The 23,942-nt window shown below is 39.3% G+C and overlaps 1 protein-coding gene across 16 annotated transcripts in view; it reads left to right on the forward strand.

Moving 5' to 3' along the window:
* Positions 1-23,582, forward strand: part of LOC129721272 (potassium channel subfamily T member 2) — a 705,817-nt gene extending 682,235 nt beyond the window's left edge. For 15 of the 16 annotated variants that reach the window (XM_055673643.1, XM_055673634.1, XM_055673644.1 and 12 more), the window contains 3 exons: positions 19,947-20,235; positions 20,297-20,482; positions 20,536-23,582. In XM_055673643.1, the coding sequence (XP_055529618.1) occupies positions 19,947-20,235; positions 20,297-20,482; positions 20,536-20,826 (766 nt within the window). In that variant the 3' untranslated portion in view covers positions 20,827-23,582. The remainder of the gene's footprint in view (positions 1-19,946; positions 20,236-20,296; positions 20,483-20,535) is intronic. The other variant, XM_055673639.1, reaches the window with a different exon arrangement.
* The last annotated feature ends 360 nt before the right edge of the window (positions 23,583-23,942 follow it).

A 23,942-nucleotide genomic window follows, 5' to 3' on the forward strand; every position in this document is an offset into this window, starting at 1 on the left:
TGGAAAGCGGTTGGTATTTGGCTAAGTTATATATTTTATAACGAAAATCAAAATTTTAAGCTTCTATCGCACATTTATTTCACGGTGCTCCAAATGATGAAAAAATGCAAGAACTTTTGATGTGACTTAGTGTGGGTTGTAGCTTTAGTCAAATGTTGCTTGCGCGTTTACTTGAAGTTTTTCAAATACCCCAAACATTATTAGTTATGGTCAGCAGCGATGGAAACGAAACGATTATGACCCGATTGTCGTTTTGTCCCAAACTGTACAGATTGCGATGTGTTCAAGTAATGAATAAACTTGAATCTTCTCAGTACGCAACAAAATGTTGATGCATTGCTCACTCGGAAATAATAAATACATAACTAGACTATATACAGCTCTTAGAAGAAAATGATCCGCGGAACTCGTTGTGTTTTTTTCTCCGTACGTGGCTCGTCGCACGAGGAAAAACGATAGCAAAAGAGAATAATAAACTTGACTTGTCCCCTTCGCATCACAGTGACGCAGTAGCAATGATGTGGTACGGTGACGGCGGGAGGGAGAGTTATTTTAGGCTATTGGACTACTTGGGCAACGATTGTTTTCAGCAGGTTTGCTACACCAATTAATGAAAAACTGCTGGAGTAGGGTGAAACATGATATTATATAATATTTTTTTGTTTTATTCATTTAAAAAAAAGGCTGCTTAAGCAGGTTATACAGAAATTAATAGGTACCAAACTTTGCTATTATTCAATTAACCGAATTATCCTGCGTTAAGCTTTCGGTTATGCCGAAGAATTTATCTACCTCTCGTTTTGGTTATGGTTTGGTGAATGGAACATTTTCCTCATATTAATTTCAGAGGTAGTGCTAAGAGGAGAGAGAGAGAAGGTGGCTTCCTGATATAAATAAATTTAAAAAACGCAAGCTTGGCATAGTTTGCGTGATTGATAGTAGACACTCAAATGCTTGAACCTATCTCTTAAAACTAAATTCTTTTAGTCGTATTGAACTAAGATTTTTAGTAAACATAACAATAATTCTTTTCAAGCAACAATAAGTTTCAGGGTACCTACGTGTAATATTTTATTTTTTTATCGTTTCCTTTCGGATTGACTTTTTACAAAGAATCACTGCGTTACTTATTGTTACGTAGGAGGGAGGGAGGGGGTAGTAGAGACAGTTACGTAACTATCATGTTTGCTCGAAATTGAAAATTTCGGAGAGGAGTCAAATGCAAATACAGTGATCACCCGATTATATCACCCCCTTGATGCTGTTTGGAGTGATAAAATTGGGAAAGTGATAAAATCGGGAATTTTTTTTTATTATTATTTTGTTATAAAAGATGGTAAACCAATAATTTAACACGTAAAATCAGCGATTTTGATTACTACAAGAAATCGAATCATACGAAAAAGCAGTTCTATCCGTCTGTCTGCTTCTCTGATCCTTATAGACGTGGGAACTACTGTACTAATCGGCGTGAAAATTTTTATGTGGGGGTTTTTGAGGCCGGAAAAGGTTATTAGAGTAGCTCGAGACCCCTTCCTCTTCTTAAAGGGAGGGCTCCCATACAAATATAACACAAACTTCTACGTAACTTAAAAACTAATCAAGCAAATGGAACCAAATTTGACATGGTGAGGTTATTAGGAGTAAGAAATATGTCAATGGTCACTTGACACCCCTCCCTCCTCTGGAAGAGGGAGGGCTCTCATATAAGTAAAACATAAATTTCACTACTAGTTCGTAGGATAGGTACTAGTGTTTGCATAAAGCTGTGAAGTTGTTCTCTTAGTGTCATACATATCTCAAGCAGCTCAAAAAATTAGTTTCAGCTATTTTCTAAGGTTACGGAAGAGGGATCAGAAATGACCCAAAATGTGTTTATGTGGTTTACTGATAGCCCTTTCACAAAATATCTCTTCAATACATTTCAAAACACATGAAAATTGAGACTTTTTGTACTTTTTCTTCATTCACCCAGAAGCAGAAACAAATCGATGACGTACGTAACGTATCTAACAGTCACAATCCCTGGCTTTTGGACCGATAGGCCTGAGCAAAACTAGAGAGGGAAAAAAATCGATGAAGTAGTTGAAACAACACCAATGATTTTAAAAATAAAAATTAATCGAGGATACTGTCTACAGACATTAAAAGACGAAAGTTTGTATCTTAATTGACAGTGGAACTGGCACCTGTAAATAATTGCGAGATTCGGGGTGGTGGACATAGAATGTTACATGATGATAAAATTGGGTGAAAAAGGTGATAAAATCGGGGGCAGATAAAATCGGGTACTGATATAATCGGGTAATTACTGTATTTTCATAGCCAAAAAAAAATCGGTTTTCGATGGTTTTTGATGCCAAATGACTTAGAAACGCATGAAACGTCGAGAATTGGTGTCATCTGAAAAAAAAAAATTGCAAAAATCGACTCTCTGGGACTTAATCGTTTTTTCAATTGTGGAAGGCGGAGTTTAAAACATTTAGAATTTATTTAATGAAATTGATTGCTAGTCTCTCGAAATAGCCTGTATAATAATATATATACTATAAGTAGCATCGAATACATCATAATTCATAATATTGTGAAAAATGAGTATAAAATAAAAAAGCACTTCGGTTCGTTTGATTGGTGTGACGTCTTCGACAAAGTTGTAGATAATAATTCTGTCTTTCCAAAAAAATACATTTAAAAAAATCATTTATTGAAAAATTAAATAAGACGAAAAATTAAAAAACAATTATGTATTCAAATGAGCTCATTTTTTAAAAATCTGATTTTTTAATAAAACCTACAAAAGATTGCCAAAACAATGAAACCAGTCCGACCATTTAGAAGTTAAGAAAAAAAAGTTATCGTTTTTTGAAAAAATTGTTTGAATCGTTTTTTCAAAAGGAATATTTTTCTTTTGAAAGGACAAAATATTATCTACAACTTTGCCGAAGACACTATGTCAATCAAACAAACCGTTTCGACTGTAGACATATTTTTAATTTCCAATAGAGCACTGTATGAGGAATTAAGAATATTTTTACGATCAAAAAGGTTTATTTGATTGTCATAGTGTACCTGGCAAAGTTGTAAATAATAACTTTGTACTTCCAAAAAAGATGTACCCCGTGAAAAAAAATAGCTTTTTTTCTGATTCCTCCATGACCGGTTTCGTTGTTCAGGTAATCTTTCGAAGTTTTTATAAAAAAAAATCAATTTTTTTCAAATGGGCTGTTTTGGATAATTAATTTTTAATTTTCTTTTAATTTGTTTTTAGAAAATCAATAATATTTTTTTACAGTCTATATTTTTTTGGAAGACAAAACTATGAGTTACAACTTTGCCGAAGACGTCACACCGCTCAAACGAACCGCGTTGGCTCTAAAAGTATTGGTAATCATCAATACCATCATAAGAGCATTTTTCAATAGCTTTTCAATATGAGTTGTGTTTCAAAAAATTGAACCTATAGCACAAAAGGGCATTTTTTGCCTATGAAAACGACTATGCAAAGTTTCAGCCAATGGGCACGTTCACGTTCTGATGATGTAAACTTGTCAGAAAATGTATGGTTGAACTGTCAAAACGACGCAAACTCAGAAACAACGAGTCAATTGTGTTGCTTATTGGTTGAGATCCCTATCCCTGGCGAAGGACATTATTGTGGTAAGGGGCTGTCCACATACCACGTGGACAGCTTGGGGGGGGGGGGTTGTGTGATGTCCACGGTCCTTACAAAAATTTCATAATTCATATGGGCATTTGTCCACGGGGGGAGGGGGGGTCAAAATCGTTAAAAATCTGTCCACGTGGTATGTGGACGGCCTCTAAATAAAACGAATAAATTGTCTGGTACAGCATTCGCATACACAAGTACAAGTGTCCTAGAGAGTATATTTTTCAAACAAAATCAAAAAAACAAATTCCATCAGTATCCACCGTTTCATGTACTTTCAAGACACTTGGAATAGAAAACATTATTCAAATTCCATGCACCTCCCGTGTGTGATTTTGTAAATGACATGGAAGCATTCAACATTTTCCGCGAGACACAATCTTAATTTTGGTTGAGTTATATTTTTTTGCACAGAGTAGTTTTTTGAAACATTTTGTAAATTTGTTTTGAAATATCTTGCCATTTTACATGGTATTTTTTTCCAATTCAACATTGCCACCCTAACGACAATGTTGTAGCAAATATTATATTTTCAGGAATTTTTCTATTGGTATTGAGTGAAAAGTGATTTCTTTCTTTTTATACTCATTTTTACACAATATTATAAACCACTCTATGTCAAATAAATGAACCACCCTAATGAATCATAATGTTTTCGATGCTAGTTATAGTGTATATCATTATACAGGTTATTTCGAAAGACTAGCGATCAATTTCATTAAATAATTTCTTAATATTTTGAACTCCGCCTTCCGCATCTGAAACCGCCATTCTCTACTACGAAAACTTGCCGAACTTTTTGCGGATATGTAAACCTTTTCTACCTTTTTGTCCATCCTGACACACGTTTTATACAAACAAGATCTCTAAACCAACTGGGAACTTGAACCTGCCACCAAAACAATCTCATTATGGGAGTAGGAGACAACACACTTTTTTTTCACTCTCTTTTTGACAAAAATCTCAATCATTGGCGGAATGATCATGAATGATCTTTGTTCATCATATGTACATATTGCGACTAACCCCATATACTCAGCTGTGCACATTTAGATACAGATGTTGTTGTTAGCAGTCACGACAAGAGGCGAATAGTGCGAAGGAAGAGAAAGAGAGTACGCCAGCAGGGATACTATATACATGGTGCTCCTTTGCAATCCTCGTAACTCGTCTTACACATAGATCTGCTTGCAAATGTGAGAAGAATAAATGTATATCGCACACTGACAGAGATGTTAATGCATCACAAAGGAGATTTATATGTATTCAAAAATCGCTAGAAACGATTTTCTTCCATCGCTGATGGTCAGTGCTGATAAAAGTCATTTTCCCCAGCAAAATTCTTCGAAAATTACAGCCAATCATTTTCAATTTTCACTTCCAATGATCGCAGCACTCTTTCAGATACACTAGATTTTCGTCCTAGTAACGTGCTGTTATTCTCAGATGAAATAGATCGCGCGCATCGTTCACGGTTACGGAATAAATTTTGACGACAAATCCAACCAAATGATCTTCCCTTCAAAGCGAAAGAGAAAAACAAACAGTCCACTCAACCAAAATGAACCTCACCGAAACACTTTTTCACTGACACTGACCGATGCCTTGACAATCTTCGTTGACTGATAAACTGATTTTGTTGTCTTGCTTTCATCGCACGAAATATAATGAGGTGTTTTGACAGTTCACTTCCATGCAAAAAACGGGAAGGGAGAACTCTGAAAGGATTGTAAAAAAGTAACGTTTATGGATGCTTTGTTTTTCACTTTCACTCGAGAGTGTCAACAAATATCAACCCTGGTTATGGTCAAAACCCTGTTTTTTACCTTAGCTCACATTTTTATGTTTAATTCAGTTTTTTTTTCAACCAATTTTTTATATATTTGCTGTTTTGGAAAGGCGAAATCTAGAACTCTTGAAACATATAAATATGTCTAAAAAGTTTACCTATATGTGATGAATAGTTACAAAATAAATAAGATGGTTTATGATATTTTCAAATTTTTCCAAATTTATTCGCAATTTTTTACACATTTTTGTAATGATCGATTGTAATGGAGCTTCAATTGCTGTAAAATTTGAAAAGTTTTTTTTAGTACCAAACGAAAACAATAGGTGTTGTTAATGAAAATATGTTATAATTATCCTGAGAAATGATTCGATGAAATCTAAGTATATGGTGGAAAACATCAAGTCATATCTCAGCCAAATTATAAAAGATTTTCATAAACAACACTTACTGTTTTCGTTTGGCACTAAATGTACTTTTCAAATTCTACAGCAATTAAGGGTCGTTCATTACAAAAATGTGTAAAAAATTGCGAATAAATTTGGAATAATTTAAAAATAACATAAACTGTTTTATTCATTTTATAACTATTCATCTCATATAGGTAAAATTAAAAAAAAAAATTATCTTATTTTATTCAATATAAATCATCTTATTTTATTTAAAACTATTCATCGCATATAGGTAAACTCTTTAGACATATTTATATGTTTCAAGAGTTCTAGATTTCGCTTTCAAAACAGCAAAAATATAAAAAATTAGTTGAAAAAAACTGAATTAAACTTAAAAATGTGAGCTAAGGTAAAAAACAGGGTTTTGACCACAACTAATAATTTTCGGGGTATTTGAAAAACTTCAAGTAAACGCGCAAGCAACATTTGACTAAAGCTACAACCCACACTAAGTCACATCAAAAGTTCTTGCATTCTTCATCATTTTTACTGCCGGTAACCGCAAGTCAGTCCCATCTGTAAAAATGTTAAAACGAGAAAACAGCTTCGAAATATATTTCATTCACGCTCAGTTATCACTTATTTAAGATGAATTATTTTGACAATATTCATGCTAAAATATAGTTTGCATACTAGCCCGCACTAATTACGTTGTAAAAACCATTGATATAATTGATTTTATGATTAAAACCTTGAGTGTGACTGACTTGCCGTTACATTCTACACCGAAGAGAAAAGTAACCGCAAGTCAGTCACATTGCCATGTTGAAACTATAGTGCGTATTGACGTGTTGTTATTCGTTGCCGTGGAAAACTGTCAATCCTTCGCTGTTAGGAAGTGTATGTCCATGAGAACCTTTTAAGAAATGTCGACGTTGGAAAATTTCATGATGTACGGAACCGATGAAAGTTTATCCGGTGAGGACTCGGATAAAGAAACTGAAGCCGGGACTGCAGTTGGTTCATCCGACAACAAATGTCAAGATGATCCAAATCCATTTGAGGTTTGAGCATCACCTTTGGAGATTTCTTGAAACGATTCCCTGGATTCTGATGGAAGTTTTTTCGATACTCAAGATTTTGCGGATAGATCCACGAAGAAGCGAAGCAAGAAAAAAAATTGACTTAAATTCGTATTAGCAGAAAATTGCTCCACATAAATTCATCACCATTCAAACTAAAAAATAATCCCAATAATTGATAATTATTACTAGATAACTTATTTTCATCTAAACGGTCGTATCGAACTCCTTTTTACTCCCCATTCATTTTACTGTTGTATTATGCATGTTTTTTTTTTTTTGTAAATCTGGACTGACTTTCGGTTATTTTTCTTCTGGGAATGACTTGCGGTTATTTTGTCTAATGTGACAATTCGACTTGGTATTGATTTCCACTTTTGTTGAACAAACCACTATTTTTTATCGGTACATCTGAAAATATACTCAAAGCTAGGCCAAAATACGATGCTAACTCAAAATTGACAAAATTACAGATGGGACTGACTTGCGGTTACCGGCAGTGTAGCTCCGTGAAATAATTGCGCGATAGAAGCTAAAAATTCTGGTTTTCTTAAAAAATATATAACTCAGCCAAATTACAACCGATTTTTACAAAACTACTTTCTATTGGTTCGGAATTGAATGAACTTTCAAAATTATAGTATATGTGAGGTATGCTTCTCACAAAAATAGACGGAAAATTGACAACTTAATTGAAAAATTGCATGAAAAAGTCTAAAAAAATTAGATTTAAGCTCAAATAACTCAACATGTTTCACTAATATTAGAACAAACCTGTATGTATTTTGAAAGCTCTATTTGTCCTCTTTCTAAAACTACTTTTATATTGAAAATCGGTTGATAAATGACCGAGTTAAAAAATATTATATATGCGCTGAAGTCCAAAAAATCGTATTTTGACCATAACTTCAGATTTTGCGGTTGTTTGAAAAATTTCTAGTATGAGCGAATGTTACACTCAACAAGACCTACAACCTACACTAGGTCACTTCAGAAGTTCTAAATCGCTGTAGCACAGTGAATTTATCTTTAAATTTGCGAATAAATATATTTTGAGGATCAATTGGTTTCTAAAGTTTCACACGGTTTTCTAATTTTATATATCAGCTGAAATAGTGCAATTTTCGTAGCGTTTCGTAGTAACCGGAACGCCGGAGCCACTCGAAGCTTCCCGGTATGACTTTCCCTTGCGCACCTCAGTCACAGCTCCTTCGAAATTGTTTGCCGTATATTTATACTTGTTTTCTTCCATTATATGCTGAAAACAATAAGAAAGTTCAACAATATATGCATGATACACACGCTATGCGGATTTCTATTCAAGCAATTAACAAGAATCAAAATCCGTACGGCACAGTTTTTGTTGAATAAATACTATTTACACTATTTACCAGACAATATACAACTCGAAAATGACAAAAACTTATCTTTTCCATCAATTTCAAAAAGATTCACAGAGTAAAACACTTATATCCCACTTGAAAATCGTTTTTATCTGAAGAACGTTTCCTTAGTAAATTCTCTAACGATACAACGAAATGACACCTGAAACCGATACACAATTGATTTTTCATTTTTAATTTTTCTTTTCATGGCCTACTGGCGCATAGTTTAATTTAACAAAAGGCCAACAGCTCAACGTATATTTACATGTAATTATTATATGAATTTTCATTTTTATAATGCTTAAAACTGAAGAAAAACATCAAGGTGTGCGAATTTCGATACTGTACGAGTTTCGATCCAGCACGGTACTCTAACATGGGTGGATTGGGACAAATGGAACCAAAAGGAGTTTATAGTACTTCAGCTTAACTTCAAGGAAAAGTATTGACATCATGATTCCACTTGCCCCTTTTTTATCTATACGTTCTTGAAGTTATCGAAAAAATAAGCTAAAATATGATATAACTTTGTAAGGAAAAGTCTTGGGGATATATTACCTTTGGCAAAAATGTTTATTTTGTGTGCCCCAACAATTCCTCTGAACAATACTTTTGGTAAAATGCAACTAACAAAAGTTAAATACAAAAAACTAACTTCTAAGTAAGTTCCATGTTAAATACTTTATAACTTTGTACCAAAAAAATGATGGGGTTTTTTTCATTTGTTCAACAAAGTTTCATATTTTTGAATCTTCTACAACTTTGCCGAATAAACTATTCTTCTATCTCTTAACACAAAAAAGTTATTTTTTTTATTTTTAGTATAGTAAAATCTTCATACTTTTTGATAATTTGCGATTATGCGTGTCATTCATACAAACAATTGTTCTGAAGACACTTTTAACACACTTTCAAGCTTTCAAGGATGAAGGTAAAAGACGCTATGGAATTAAGTTCCACTTTTTGCCCAATTGGACCACTGTGCATCGGTAAGGGGTGGGCAACACTAGCATCTTTTCAAATGGCTAGCACGGCAGCGAGCGGCCCTCTCGATCTCAGGGTCGACTCTGATATCAGCTGATCAATGAATCGGATGTTTCGCTAATAAAAGGAAATATTTGAATTTTACCTTTCCTGGTGAAGCATCTTTCAGGATTTCACCTGCGTCATAATGTTACGCCAACGTCCTCGGTGAATAGCAGCTTGTCTTCAGTTTCTTGAGAGTCCCACACTTCCAATATCTTGCTCCACTAGGTCTAACCACCTAGCTCGTTGTGGACCTCTACGTCTTGTACCGGCCGGATTCGAGACGAACACCATTTTTGCGGGATTGTTGTCCGGCATTCTTACAACATGTCCCGCCCATTGTACCCTTCCAGCTTTCGCGATTTTCTGGCTACTGGTTTCGCCGTTGCCAGCTCGTGATTCATCGTTCGCCTCCATACGCCATCCTCACATACTCCGCCGAAGATAGTCCTGAGCACAAGTCGTTCAGTGCTTGCGAGTCCTCCTCGAGCATTGTCCATGCCTCGTGCCCGTAGAGGACTACTGGTCTTACAAGTGCCTTGTACATGGTGCACTTGGTACGGGGGCGAAGTTTACTAGACCTCAAAGTCTTGTGAAGTCTGTAGTAGGCACGACCTCCAGCTACAATACGTCTGCAGATTTCTCTGCTGCAGTTGTCTGACGTTACCAAAGATCCGAGGTATACAATTTTGTCAACCACCTCGAACTCGTCTCCGTCAATTTTTACGCTGCTGCCTTTGCGAGCCCTATTGCGCTCGGTTCCTCCTACGTGGTCTTTGACGTATTCACTTTCAATCCAACCCTTTCTGCTTCAGGTTTTAGTTTTGTGTACTGTTTAGCAACCGCCTGTAACGTCCTTCCGGCAAGGTCCACATCGTCCACGAAGCAGATTAATTGCCTGGATTTATTGAAGATCGTGCCCCGCATGTTAAAGGCCGTACGTTTCAACACACCAAGAGCGAACTCGACGCAATACCGGCTGTTGGTAACAGCTAACTCCAGACCCCTATTTCGTGGATAAAATTCGGGGTCCTGATTGGGGTAATTTCAGGGGTTAAAACAACTGGGATTGGGGCTGCTAGGATTCTTATTTTAGCCCGTACTTGATTTGCCGAGTATCCAAAAAAATCACAAGAAGGTTGTATGCAAAGCCACGACCGCAAGGTTGAAGTAGAATACTTTTACAAGAAAGATAACCTGCTCGCTTGCGTGTCAGTCATTTTTTCTAGTAAATAAACGTTGACCGTTCATTGGCAGTATTGTAATTTCTTTTTGTCTGATATTTTGAATGAATCATTAAATATTTTTAAATTTTGTGCAAATGAGAAGTTGAAGTGCTGCCGAATTGTAATATGCACATTTAATACGACATCATTAAACGGGAACGGAACAAAGGCTACGGTTATGCAGAACGCGAATGCCGGCGCGATGCGATTCGCCTCACCGTGGTGAAATGTACAGCTCTTTTTAAGGCGAAGTAGAGCTATGCATTTCAACAGATTTCGTCTTGCCGAATCGCATCGCGCCGTTATTTGCGTTCTGCATGACCGTAGCCAAACACTAAGCGACGCAAACACGTAATAATAATCAGAGTATGCATGTAGATGAAGATAATTAACTTTGGATTATAGCGCAAAACGAGAAAATATTAACTCTTCAAATAATCATTTGTGTTCCTCAAATTTCAGTTGTTCAATTTAATATCCGATGAAATGTTTGTTTATTATCTGATGGAGCTTTGATATAGGCCAAATGATGCATTCCCAATTTACCAGGTCCATAACTCTGCCGACCGTGCTTGGGAAAGCGCGGTATAACGACCAATCAGAGGTCGCATTTTGTGTTTTGACAAGGCTTAAGAGTTTTCAATAGTACAATAGTTCGAATGATAAAATTGCAATTTCATGCATTTGGTAGGAATCTTAGAAAATTTTCCAATCGATTGCTGCAAAAACGAAGGAAATCCATCGAAAACTAACCGATTTATTAGCATTTGAAATTTTTCTCACTTTTTTCAGTTTTAGATTTTCATTTCACATCCCTATGTAGCCGAACTTCCTGAGAGAAGTATTCTAATTCAAAATTAAATCTTCATTAATTCATTTGTTGTCCTTATAAGGACAATTGTTTAATTTATCATAGGATGTAGTGTTTATCTTACATCTCTGTGTTACCGTGATAGTGAGGACTAAGGCGCACGGTCAACACAATGAGTAAGGTGTTTTCACATTGAAAACTAGACACGGCTTTACTGGAGGAAGTGTTGGCAAATGCATCTACCGCTAATACCACCGCTATCATACGAACGCGTCTAAGCATAACCCGAACTGTTTCGCCGTGCTGCTCCCATTTACCTTTACATCGGCCTCAGGGGAGTACCGGCCGCATCTGCATCTACCGCTGAGGCTGTCACTATACTGCTATTGGTACTAAAAGCTACTAACTCTTCAAATAAGTGTTATTTGTTCTCAAAAGAACAATTGTTCAATTCAAAATCGGATTTACGCAATCGCATCTCTGTAATATTACCGACAATAATATTCTTCTGAACAAACTGATACAACTTTCCCATTAGGCCTCTGCCATAATAGACGCGAAAAGCGACGCGAACCGATTCGCTCAGCTGTAGGTTAATGTAGAGCCATCAGTAGAGCTGTACATCAACCTACGGCCGAGCGAATCGGTTCGCGCCGCTTTTCGCGTCTACTATGGCAGAGGCCTTCGAGAAAGTTGCTGGCTGATGTATTCACTTCATGCAAGCCTGCTGCTTCCCGCTACCACACTGAAACAGCATTTTAGTGAAGGGAGTGTCGTTGCATCAGCTGACCCTGCTAATATCGATGCTGATATACCCACTGCTCGCTCCCGCTGCTGCTAAGGGAGGACTGCTGTCGTCGCTGTTCAGAACTATTATGAGCGGCTTCGTTTAATTTATTTTTTTTTTGACGTTGACTAACGTCTATATCGAAGTTAGGCCCCTGAATTTGAAAATCTAGTAATTCAACCAGGGAAAACCAGAGAAAAGTGGTCAGGTTTTGAGCGCTTATTTTGCAGTCATCTATAATCAGGTTTTCGAGGTTTTGGCATCAATCGATCAGAAATTCTTTTACGGTTAAATTTATGTAACAAAAACAAAATATTGTTTGAGATACACTATTGAAAAATTGGTAATTAATATCGATTGTCTAAATCATACCGCGCAGCCAATCACTACCTCTCTTCCCAAGCACAGTCGACACTAACGGATCGATCTGACGATCTGACTTTGTTGTTATTGTTGTTGTCACTTTCTGTTTCCGATGTTTATGCTGCTGCTAGCGGAAAAAACCTTGCAAATATGCATCTTTTTGTTGGTGTTAATTTTACGACAGCGGCCGGCGCCCCATCATTCTGTTTCCAAAACCGCACCAGTGACATGCGGACGCTAGGTGATAGCAGCTGAAAGGAGGAAAGACAAAATAGTACCGGTCAACTCGTGCCGGTTTCACCCGTAATGCTGGTGGCTTTAGTAGTAAATGGCTACTGCAAAACACTTAAATGGCTGGAATTCTGGACGGACTAACCAGGAAACTATAATCGGCAACTGGCACCTTTTGGTGCCTCGAAATTTTGGTACAGAAGCGGCTAATTGAATTTTCTGTTTTACCAAATGCTGCTGCTAGCGGAAAAAACCTTGCAAAAATGCATGTTTGTGTTGGTGTTAATATTACGACAGCGGCCGGCGCAGCTTTTAAGAAACATTTGTCTTTACCATTCCATCAACTATGTAGCCCCTCCTTCTTTCTAATTATCTGACGAAGCCTTGGTATAAAACGGATCGTTCGAACATTTCACCCCATCAGTTTCATTATTAAACCGTACCGGATACATACGGACGCTCGGTGTTAGCAGCTAAAAGGAAGAAAAACAAAATAGTACCGGTCATCTCGTGCCGGTTTCACCCGTGATGCTGGTGGCTACTGCAAAATACTAAAATGGCTGGAATTCTGGACGGAAACCAGTAAACAAGAAATCGGCAACTGGCACCTTTTGGTGCCTCGCAGTTTTATAATAGAAGCGGTTAGTTGAATTTTATGTTTTACAATTGCTGTTGCTAGCGGAAAAAAAACCTTGCAAAAATGCATGTTTATGTTGATGTTAATTTCACGACAGCGCTAGGTGTAAGCAGCTGAAAGGAGGAAAGACAAAATAGTACCGGTCATCTCGTGCCGGTTTGACCCGTTATGCTGGTGGCTTTTAGTAGTAAATGGCTACTGCAAAACACTTAAATGGCTGGAATTCTGGACGGACTAACCAGTAAACGAGAATAATCGGCAACTGGCACCTTTTGGTGCCTCGAAATTTTGTTACAGAAGTTTTGTAAAAGAAGCGTTGCAATTCCCTCTACTATTTGCTTCAATGGAATATTTTTTTTTTATAAGAATACGCTAGTCAACGTCATGCGGTCGTGTCTTGAATACCACCCTCCTACTTTTTTACATTAAACTTGGTCTTCATTTAATTCTTTTTGATTCGTACAATGTTGAACATTTTAAGAGATTTACAATATTTGTTTTCAACTTCGGATTCCTCGTTAAATATTTTTAATATCTGTTATTGCTTTTTTTCCATATGTGCATTATTTTGATGATTCAACCATCGATATTTAAATTTGAAAATCCTACTCACACTAAAATTTTATAACCTAATTTACCAGGCCTCGAATGAGTTAGTGCTCTGAGGAGAGGGCCTTCTCCACAAAACTGGCGTAGGAGTCTTCTATTCGCTCCTGTACTGTCTTGCATCCGGCCGCTCGATGCAGGTCTGTTATTCGGATGTCGTAGGGGGCATTCATTATGTTCCTTAGCAGACGATTCTGGACTACCTGGAGTTTCTTTTTATGGGTCTCGGCACAGGAATCCCATACTGGCATGGCATAGTTTACTACCGGAGCGACTATCATTTCAAAGATCGCGATTTTGTTTCGTTGCGACAACCGCGACCTACGGCATGTCAACGGGTATAATTTCTTCATCAGTCCGATGCATCTTTTTCTGAGGCTGTCTGTGTGAGCATTGTAGAGCAGTTTGTCGTCGATGGTTACACCGAGGTAGCCTGCCTTGCTGAACCATTCGACGGTAATACCGTTGATCGTTATTCGACAACTTTCCGGTGGTGAGAGTATTGTTTGTGTTTTCGCTTCATTGACTTTAATTTTCCAGCTAGCAAGGTAGTCGACGTATGCAGTTACCCCACGCTGCAGCCGGGCTCGGTAGTCCTTCGGCATTCGTCCATTTGCCAGTATCGCGCTTTCATCCGCGTACAGCGATAATTTGCACCTACTGGGAAGTGGAGGCACGTCTGATGTAAATATGCTGTAGAGGATTGGGCCCAGTAAGCTGTCCTGTGGTTCTCCAGCTGGAATGCCGTGTTGTTCCGAGTCCGTTCCATAGAAATGGACTCGAAAATGCCGATTAACTAGGTAACTCCTCACCATTTTGATCAGGTACAGCGGGAACCTGGACTGGACAAGTTTGTGGATCAGCCCGTCGTGCCACACATTGTCGAATGCTTTTTCGACGTCTAGTAGTGCCATGGCAGTGTTGTTGATGTTTTCCACTCGAACCAGCTGTTGAACGGCGGAATACCCTTTCCGGAAGCCGAACTGTTCCGGTATGATGACCTCACGCTCTTCGATGTGCCCCAACTTGCGCTGAAGTATGATCCTTTCGAAGACTTTGCTCACCGCTGACAGCAGTGTGATGGGCCTGTAGCTTGTCGTTAGAGTCGGGTCCTTTCCTGGCTTCAGAATGGGAATAACTTTCCCTGTTTTCCATCTGGTCGGGAAGTGTTCCAACTCGAAACATCTTGTGAAGATGGCCGCCAGAAAACCGAAAGCTTTGCTGGACAGTTTCTTCAGTACCAGGTTGAAGATGACATCGTTGCCTGGCGCTTTCATATTTTTGCCACATTTAACCGCAGCGTTCACTTCCCTCTCTGATACCTGGCTGGCCTCCGGAATGTCGTGGATTTGATGTTCTAGCTGGGTAATAGTCTGTCGAACCATGTCCTCGTGTGGGCTTACCATGCTGTCTCCGATGTTGTGCGCCAAGACGAGCTTGTTGGCGATAGCATTCACTTTCTCGGGAGGAGACACCAGAATGCCTCCTTGATCGTCCTTCAGGGGTGGTATCGCTTTCGGTTTCTGATTCAGTAGTTTTGCCACCTTCCAGAAGGGCTTTGAATGGTCACCCATTTGACCAATGTCAGCAGCGAACTGGTCGTTTCGAATTATTGCCACCCGGTCTGCGATGATTCGGTTGAGGATGGCGGCTTGTTGTTTCTTCAGCAGGCAGCCCGTACGCTGAAATTGCCGTCGGATGGTGTTTCGCTGTTGGATTAGCCTACAGGTTTGGGCGTCAATTGCGGTAAACTGGCGCCTTACCGGTACCCAACGGTCGCAGGATTCTTCTGCGGCATGAATTGCTTCCTCGAAGATTTGCAGCTGGTTGTTTATGGCTTCAACGGATGGCAGGATCGGTTCGTCGTCAGGTAGGCGTGTGTCCACCAGTCGGCTGAATGTGACCCAGTTGACCCGATGATAGTCTCTTCTCATCTGGACCGGAGCAGGTGTTGGATCCAGTTCGCACACCACCGGAAAGTGGTCGGAGCTCAGTTCGTGGTGGGTGACCGGCTTAGACAGGGCCAGGTCAGTTAGGAAGACGTCCAGTGTCGACGTAGTACCAGCTGGGGATAGAGAGGTTGGTTCGTCTGGAAAGTGGATAGTACACGTGCCTGAGCTAAGGTGTTCCGCCAGCAGATCACCATTTTTGTTGCAGCTTCGGTTCCGCCACAGTGTATGGCGCGCGTTGAGGTCACCAGCCACCACAAAGCCGGTTCTGGTATCGGTGAGTTTTTGGAGGTCTTCTGCGTAGAGCTTGGATGTACCGTTGCGTTCCCCACACTGGCGAGGATAGTAGACAGCAAACAGCATGATGCCTCCATGGAGAGCATGGATCTTCACACCGATGGCTTCGATGATACTCGTCTTCGGACGCGGGAGGATTTCGTAGCGGATGCCGTGTTTGACGATCACAGCAACACCGCCACTGCTGGAGTTAGGGCGGTCTAGCCGAACCATGGTGTGGTTGGGGAGCGAAAAGTTGGATGTTGGGTTTAGCCTGGTTTCGGTGATAACTCCTACGTCGATGTTTTGTTGAGCAAGGAAGTTGCTCAGTTCGATCTTTTTCGCCCTTACAGAGCGAGCGTTCCAGTTGGCAATACGGATGCAGCGAGGCTCAATTGACCCCATATTTGCAAACCATATAGCCAACGACTCGGACTTGGTCCGATTTATTCTTGCATTGCTTCATACGATCGCAGAACTCGTTGAAGATGGTCCACAGCTCGTCAAATCCGTAGAGCGCATCTTTGTTACCTTCCGTGGAGGGATTCGAGGGTGAATTTCGTACTCCTGCTCTAACACGGGGTTCGATTTTCCGTTCATCCTTCTGTTGGTTTGTCCAGGCGTTGGAAGTTGACGGAAAGCCCACCGGGATTGGCACACCGACGGGCTGCAGGATGCTTGGGAAGTTTTTCTCGTTCAGAGCAGGCACAGGCGGACTTTTTCTTATGTTTCTTCCAGGCTGATTCGAAGTTGTCGCTTGTTGCCGAATCGTGATGTATTCGGCTCTCTTGGGACAGTTGCGGTCCGTAGCAGCGTGAGCGCCTTCGCAGTTGGCGCATCGTTTGGCGGGTGCATTAGATTTGCATTTTTCCGTAGCGTGCAGTTCACCACAGTTGTTGCAGCGGCTCTTCAGATGACAGTTTCGGGTTCCGTGACCATGGTACAGGCAGTTCATGCATTGTGTGACATCAGCGCGTTTGTTGCGGTAAGCTTCCCATCTTACGATGATGTGACCAATGCTTTTAACTTCACTCAGCTTCTTCAAGTTGGTGTACCCCTTTGCAAAGTGTACCAGATAAAACGACTCGTCCAGATCGGCAAACTCAACTTTACGCCGGATGATGTGTGCGGCCAGGGCAGTGATGTTGGATTCTTTCTTCAACCGATCCAGGATGCTGGTAGGGTCAGCCAGTGGGAGGCCACGGAGCACGACCCGATAAGGACGTTCAGTTGGTTTGTCATGTGTGTAGAACTCGCAATCAGACTCCTGCAGGTAGATTTTTACTCTGTCGAATTCTTTCGCCGATGAGCACAAAATTTTGATGCCAAACCGGGTTATTTTGTATGTCGGTCGGGCATCGCAGTGCTCCATTTTTTCGACGAGGTCCGCGAAGCCGATGTTCTTAACCACCAACGGAGGCTGCTTCTTCTTCCCGGACGAGTTTTCCGATGCAGTCACCACTGGGGCCGGCTGGCTCTTGGCTTTAAATTTCTCCGTCAGCTTACTGAAGGTGTTTTTTCGCAATAACTCCGCTTCCAGCTCGTCGTCACTAATGTCGGGTGCTTCTGTTTTCTACCGCTTAGGCTTGGTGCCCGTGGAAGATTTATTCGCCGCGGATTGCAGCGTCCAGGTTTCTTCCACCTCCATCTACTAAGTGCACAACGTATACTTTGCTCAGTTTGTAAAACGACTGTTCTGTTCAACGGTCAAAACTTAACTGATGATGATGAGCGGCTTCGACTAAAACAGGCTCTTATATAGGGATGAAAATAGGAATGAATTATTTTTCGTACGTGGTGAAATGATATAACTTGAAAAATATGTGTCAGAGCGATCATTTGATAAGCTCCACCTCTTTTTTCAGTTTCTAAAGATTTTCCTCAGTTTCGTAGCACGGATGCACAAAAATGATTTCTTTTCGAGCCGGACCGATAGCACTCTCATTGAAGCAACAAAATAACATGTTTTGTGTCGTGTTGTGCAGCTTGGTTGAAGAAAATGCTCCCGTCCCCGTGTCGCATGTAAGCAGATTATTGCGTTCAGTAGACAGTAGATAGTGTATCCAGCGAATAAACACCGATGGTGCTCTCACACACGCAACGGTTTTAACCCGTATCTTATTGCGGGTTGTAACATCAAGCGATTTCGTTTGCTCGCTGTTGCGTGTTGCATCATGTTGCAACTTGGCAGCTGGGAGACGACGAAATCTGTTGTCGCTGTCTAGAACTATTATGAGCGGCTCCGGCTGAAACAAGCTCTTATATAGGCCAAATAGCATGTTTTCAATTGCAAGGTATATGATCCTGTCGACCGTGCTTGGGAAGCAAGCATATAACGACCAATCAGAGGTCGAATTTTTCGTTTTGACAAGGCTTGACTATTTTCAATAGTACAATAGTGTGAATAATAAAATTACAATTATCTTATTTTGAGAAGAATCTTAGAAGATTTTCCAATCTATTGCTGCAAGAACGAAGGAAATCCATCGAATACTAACCGATTTATTAGCATTTGAAATTGGACATATTTTTCACTTTTTTCGGTTTTAGATTTTCATTTCACATCCCTATGTAGCCGAACTTCCTGAGGGAAGTATTCTACTTCAAAAATGCAATACTCAATTGACTGTTTAACTTTTGCCAAAGAATATCTTAATATATTCCAACTATATCTCCAACATGGTTCGATCTGTCAACGCTACCACAAGTGTAAAAGTCCTTTCCCATTTATTCACGTAGCTGGCTCAAATATATCTTTTGATAGTGTAAATTTCTCATTATATCGCATCGAGCATTTCTTCTCGACAGCTTACTTCGCTGGTGCATTTTTATCAGCAGTATCAGGGTTGCGTAAAGTGTGATTAGCACTAAACTGGACTGCGGGATGTGTATATTTGATAATAATAACTTATCCTACTTTTATCCTTCAAGTCTTCAATAAATATTTACAATAGATTACAACAACTGTGAAGTTTTTCAGCTTTCTTCAATCACCTAAATTTGGTCACAAAGTTTATGAATTGACCACTGTGTAGCACGTACGACTTATATTCATGGTTTTTGACCACTATCCGCCAATATTGAATAGTCCGAATACCCGGTTTCCCGAGTCATGGCCCTCAATGATCTTGCTGGATTCTTTTTAGCCATTTTTTCCACATTTTTGACCCTGCTTCTTTCAGCGGTATTGAATCGGCATTTGTATTTATTCCGAGTTTCGAAAGTCGAGAAGATAAAGAAAATTCATTTCAGAGAGGCAATTGAATGTTTGTCTACGTTTAGACATCACTATTGCGGTGAATGTTGTTATTCTCTCACTTCATAGAGCTTTTGAGGTGGGAGAGAAGGCGTTGCGCGATAGTAGGACAATCCAGGCAATATCTGATCTTGAAAATTTATGGAACTTTTAGAAATATATCGCTAGAAGTATTGTTTGGGATTTTTTTCATTAACACATAGGTACGCAATAGCGAATCTACTAAGAAACAAGAAGCGAGGACATTCAGTTTCGTTTATTGTCTTAATAAAATCTTGGGTCACGGTATTTAACCATTTAAAAATAGCATAAATTATCGCCGAGCCACTTGGTCATACGATTAAGTTTCGCAAATGCGTTTGAAGGTGCTCTCCTTTGGAAATGTAGTTGCACTATGCGAAGAGCTGAAAATTACGAACACTTAAATGTGACTTCTAACCGATATTCTTTCTCCCATTCGCAGATACCTCGTGCGACCGTCGCCATTCTCCGCCCAGAAGACGTTCGAACGGCACAACTCGCGCCGCAAGTCCAACATATCATTCTGCTCGAATATCAATCTAGCGGCGGCCGCGGCCGGTTCCCGGCGTGGATCGGGCATCGGACTGAATACCATTGGTGGTCCTCAGCCGATGTCAGGTTACGTAACGCCACGAGCTCCCCCGCTGGTCACAACAAAATCGAATTCTCTATCTCTTCCAGATAGTCCTAATGCAATGGGACAGTTGAGGGGACGCAGCAATTCCCTCAGGGTAAGTCACTGCTTTTGCCATGGCATCAAGTTAGAATGAATTTTTTTTCTTGTTCCCTTAGATCGACAGTGACATTCTGTTGAGGCGCTCCAACTCATTGCGGCAAGGTCTTCCGAACATTGGCAACACTGGCAGGCGGAAATCATCGCTGGAGGAGATTGGCATCAGTCACTTCGCGACGCTGATGCAAGCGACGAATCACAGCAACCCGATCAAAATCGCACTCAACGGCAGCATCGGACTAGAGGTAATGTCGGTTCGCTTCTGCTCTCACTTTGTTAACTGTTATTGTTCTCACAGGTGACACCTCCGGAGGAGCCACTTCCCGTGATCGGTGTTCCCGTGCCAACCGGAAGCGGTGGAGGAGTGAATCCGTCTGGATTGGGTGCGTCCATGGGTTTGGGAGGATCATCGCTCGGACTTAGCACAATCCATGACTCATCGAACGGAAGTGGAAGTTCGAATAGTGCTGGAGGAGGTGTCGGCGGAGGACTGGTCAGTGGGTCTGCGTCTAATTTATCGAATATGCAAAACGAATCCAGCAGCAGCGGTAACCAGCAGCCTCAGCACCTTCACGGCACAATAGTATGATATAACTTGATGTGGGGCCGCAGGCTCCGCTCGGCGGTGCGAAACAACAAGTGGATATAGAAGTAGCCTCACACTCGTAGCAGCTACAGCAGATACTAACTAGGATCAGCGGAAGTACCTGCCTGTGCGCATATCCACTCTGACTACATACACACACACCCACACATACAAAGTGAACTAGTACGTTTTTTCCCTAGTACCTATCGACGCTTGAACTGATTAGTACGTTTAGTAGAGTGACAAGTAGCGGCTGGTAGTGCAAACTGAAGGCGAAAGTATGCTGCACTCACACAATTCACACAACAGAAACGAGGAAAATCGACGAGAAGCGGTTTGAACGGTGACATTCAATGAATGTAATAGTCTATTGTAGGAAACAAAACAAAATAATGACACACTCACGCGAAATTTTCGCGTGTAAAAACCATAGAAGAAGAAAAAACCACAACCTTGGGAACAAAGTAACGTAAACATGACATAGCATCAGCATTCGTTATTTATTCTGTAAATACATAAGAAATTTTTGTTGTTGCTATCCGAGTGAGGATAATTTTGTAATTAAAAATAGTAGGTACTGATCACATCAGTGCAGCACGTAGTTTACAGTAAGACTTAATGGAACCAAAAACAGAAAGAAAAAAAGAAATGAATCATCTTACCAGAAGACATTGTACATATTGCCTCAGAAGCAAACCAAACATGTCAACACAATTAACAAACACAACAATGGACGGAAATATAAGTACGGGACGGGATCGCTGCGCAAAATAGTTCGATTGATTCTTCTTTGCGTAACTTTTGGCAAGTCAATTTTTTTTTCACTGTGGAAAATTTTGTGATCCATATTATCTAAGTCGATTAAAACTTGGCTAAATTGTTTATGACAGCTTTTTTATCGATTAATGTTTTAAAACAAGAGTTTTTGCTATGAAAATTGGGGTAAGTTTCTACTATTTTTTCTTTAACCGAAATTTTGCATATTTTTCAGTTTGCTTAAAATCAATCTACAATGCAAAATGTTAAAAATTTTAGGAAATAGTTGAAAAACAGTATTGATTAAGTCAAAAAATGCTGGAGAATCAACCGACCAATTGCACACATTCCGTTATCATGTAAATAGAAAAAAAAACATTACACAAAGTAAAAACTTGTTGAACTCTCGAACCCGCATGATTACTATTAAAATCAGTGCAGTTTGTTTGATCAAAATCTCTATCAAGTGGTCCAAGTAGCTTTTTTGTTGATGAATGATGCTAAAAGCACAAACAAACAAAGCACGGTAGTCACTGACAACATGCTATCCAATTTCTAGTGAAAACAGTTTTGCACGTCAAAGCAAGATAAGCCTGATTGCCTCGGAATAACATTGATTAGTGTGTGCAGATCGGTAATCTTGAAGATTTGGCAGCGGGAGACGTTCCTTGCGAGGTTAGAACATTTTTGAGGTTATAAAACCGCATTCCGTTTAACATATTGAGGTAAATATCGTTGCACTACAAACGTGATATCCTGTAGTTCTTCAAAGAAAAATTAGCATCTGTTAGCATTCAAAAGAAGGACAAAAGATATATTTTCATAGCTTCAATTTGTTATTCCGACACTCTATCTAGACTGGCGAGCACAAAAACCTCGAACGCCCTGAAGCTGCTATTTGTTGACTATTTACTAAAATTTTGCTACTTATTTACTCAAAAAAAGATGCGAAGAAACAAAAACACCTCATTGTTAGATCCTTACCTTATAGTAGTTATAGTTTTAATAAAATGTTTAAAATCTCCCCTCCGTTGCTGTGTGAATATTGTACAGTTTCGCTTTAAGGACAAATACTAGGAGCCAATCAATTGAATTTTATTGAATCTTATAAGAACAAATCACGATTAAGAAAAATATCTCTTCCGTTTATTAATTATCGTCTCAATCGTTTTCAAATCGAAAAAAAAAATGAAACACAGAACAAACGCTTTGGTATACTGTAAACGCTTTACTATGAAATTAATAAAAAAGAGGATTAATTACTTGCATGGCCGTTTTCACAATTCATCTGCGCCGTTGTGTACCGCGGATGAATTCGGAAGCCCATCCACGTGGTAAGACCTCTGATTGCAAGTTGTTTCCATATCCCCAGTAGTACTCTAGAGCAGTGTGTTTAGCAACTATTAAGAATGTTATCAAACAAATGAAACATCAAGTAAACTTAATGGAAACAAAGAAACTATAAAAGGCCTTAGAAATGACAAAAGAAACCAACTAAATATGATACAAGAAATAAAAGGAAAGAGAAAAAGTGGCGCTCGGATGCGCCAAAAACGGATTTCTGTACGTTATTCTAGGGAGAACAAAATTTTCGTGTTTAATTTTGTAAGATAGTTATCACACCACACAAGAATTAGCTTTCCCACAAAATGTAACTCAAGTTAAACATCTTAGACAGATAATCTCACCCGACGACGATGTCTGCGCTTTTGGTGATTGGCATAACCTTTTTCTTTCATTTTTTGCTTTGGTTTTAGAACGATTCACTGTTTTCTACACGCAAACTTTACACTTAGTTCTATGAGAATAGAGTAGCAGATGAGGCAACTAATGGTTCTAATTTTTCAATACGAGAATTGAATAAGTCAAGTGAAAATTGTAAGATATGCTAAAACACAAAAAGAAAATTCAAAACTCAATCTCAACCTAGATGAAAGGTAAATTGAAAATTTATCTCTTTTTTTACTAATGGAGTCAAGAAATATAAGAATTCTTATGATCAATTCAAATGCCGTTAAACTTGGTTATATCACATGAAGCCATGTTTTTTTTTCTCTGATATCTCAAATATTAACAGAACATAATAAAAACACATTTGATAGAAACAAAAACATTTCACAGCAGGTACTTTAATTAAAGGCACACAAATTAAAGAAAAAACGAAATGATGATTATGAAAGAAAAAGAAAAACAAGGAAGAACCAGATTGCCAGAAGCGAAAAACAGACCCTACAATGGATTGATGAGCAAGGAAACCGAGCCAGAATCGAGACCACATGGTATTATACGAGTACCGGACAGCGAGGAGAAAAAATCCGTCTAAATCTAATTTCAACGTTAGTATTAAAAGGCCGTCGAATTCC

This window comes from Wyeomyia smithii, chromosome 2 (assembly GCF_029784165.1).
Source record: "Wyeomyia smithii strain HCP4-BCI-WySm-NY-G18 chromosome 2, ASM2978416v1, whole genome shotgun sequence".
Taxonomy (NCBI): Eukaryota; Metazoa; Arthropoda; class Insecta; order Diptera; family Culicidae; genus Wyeomyia; species Wyeomyia smithii.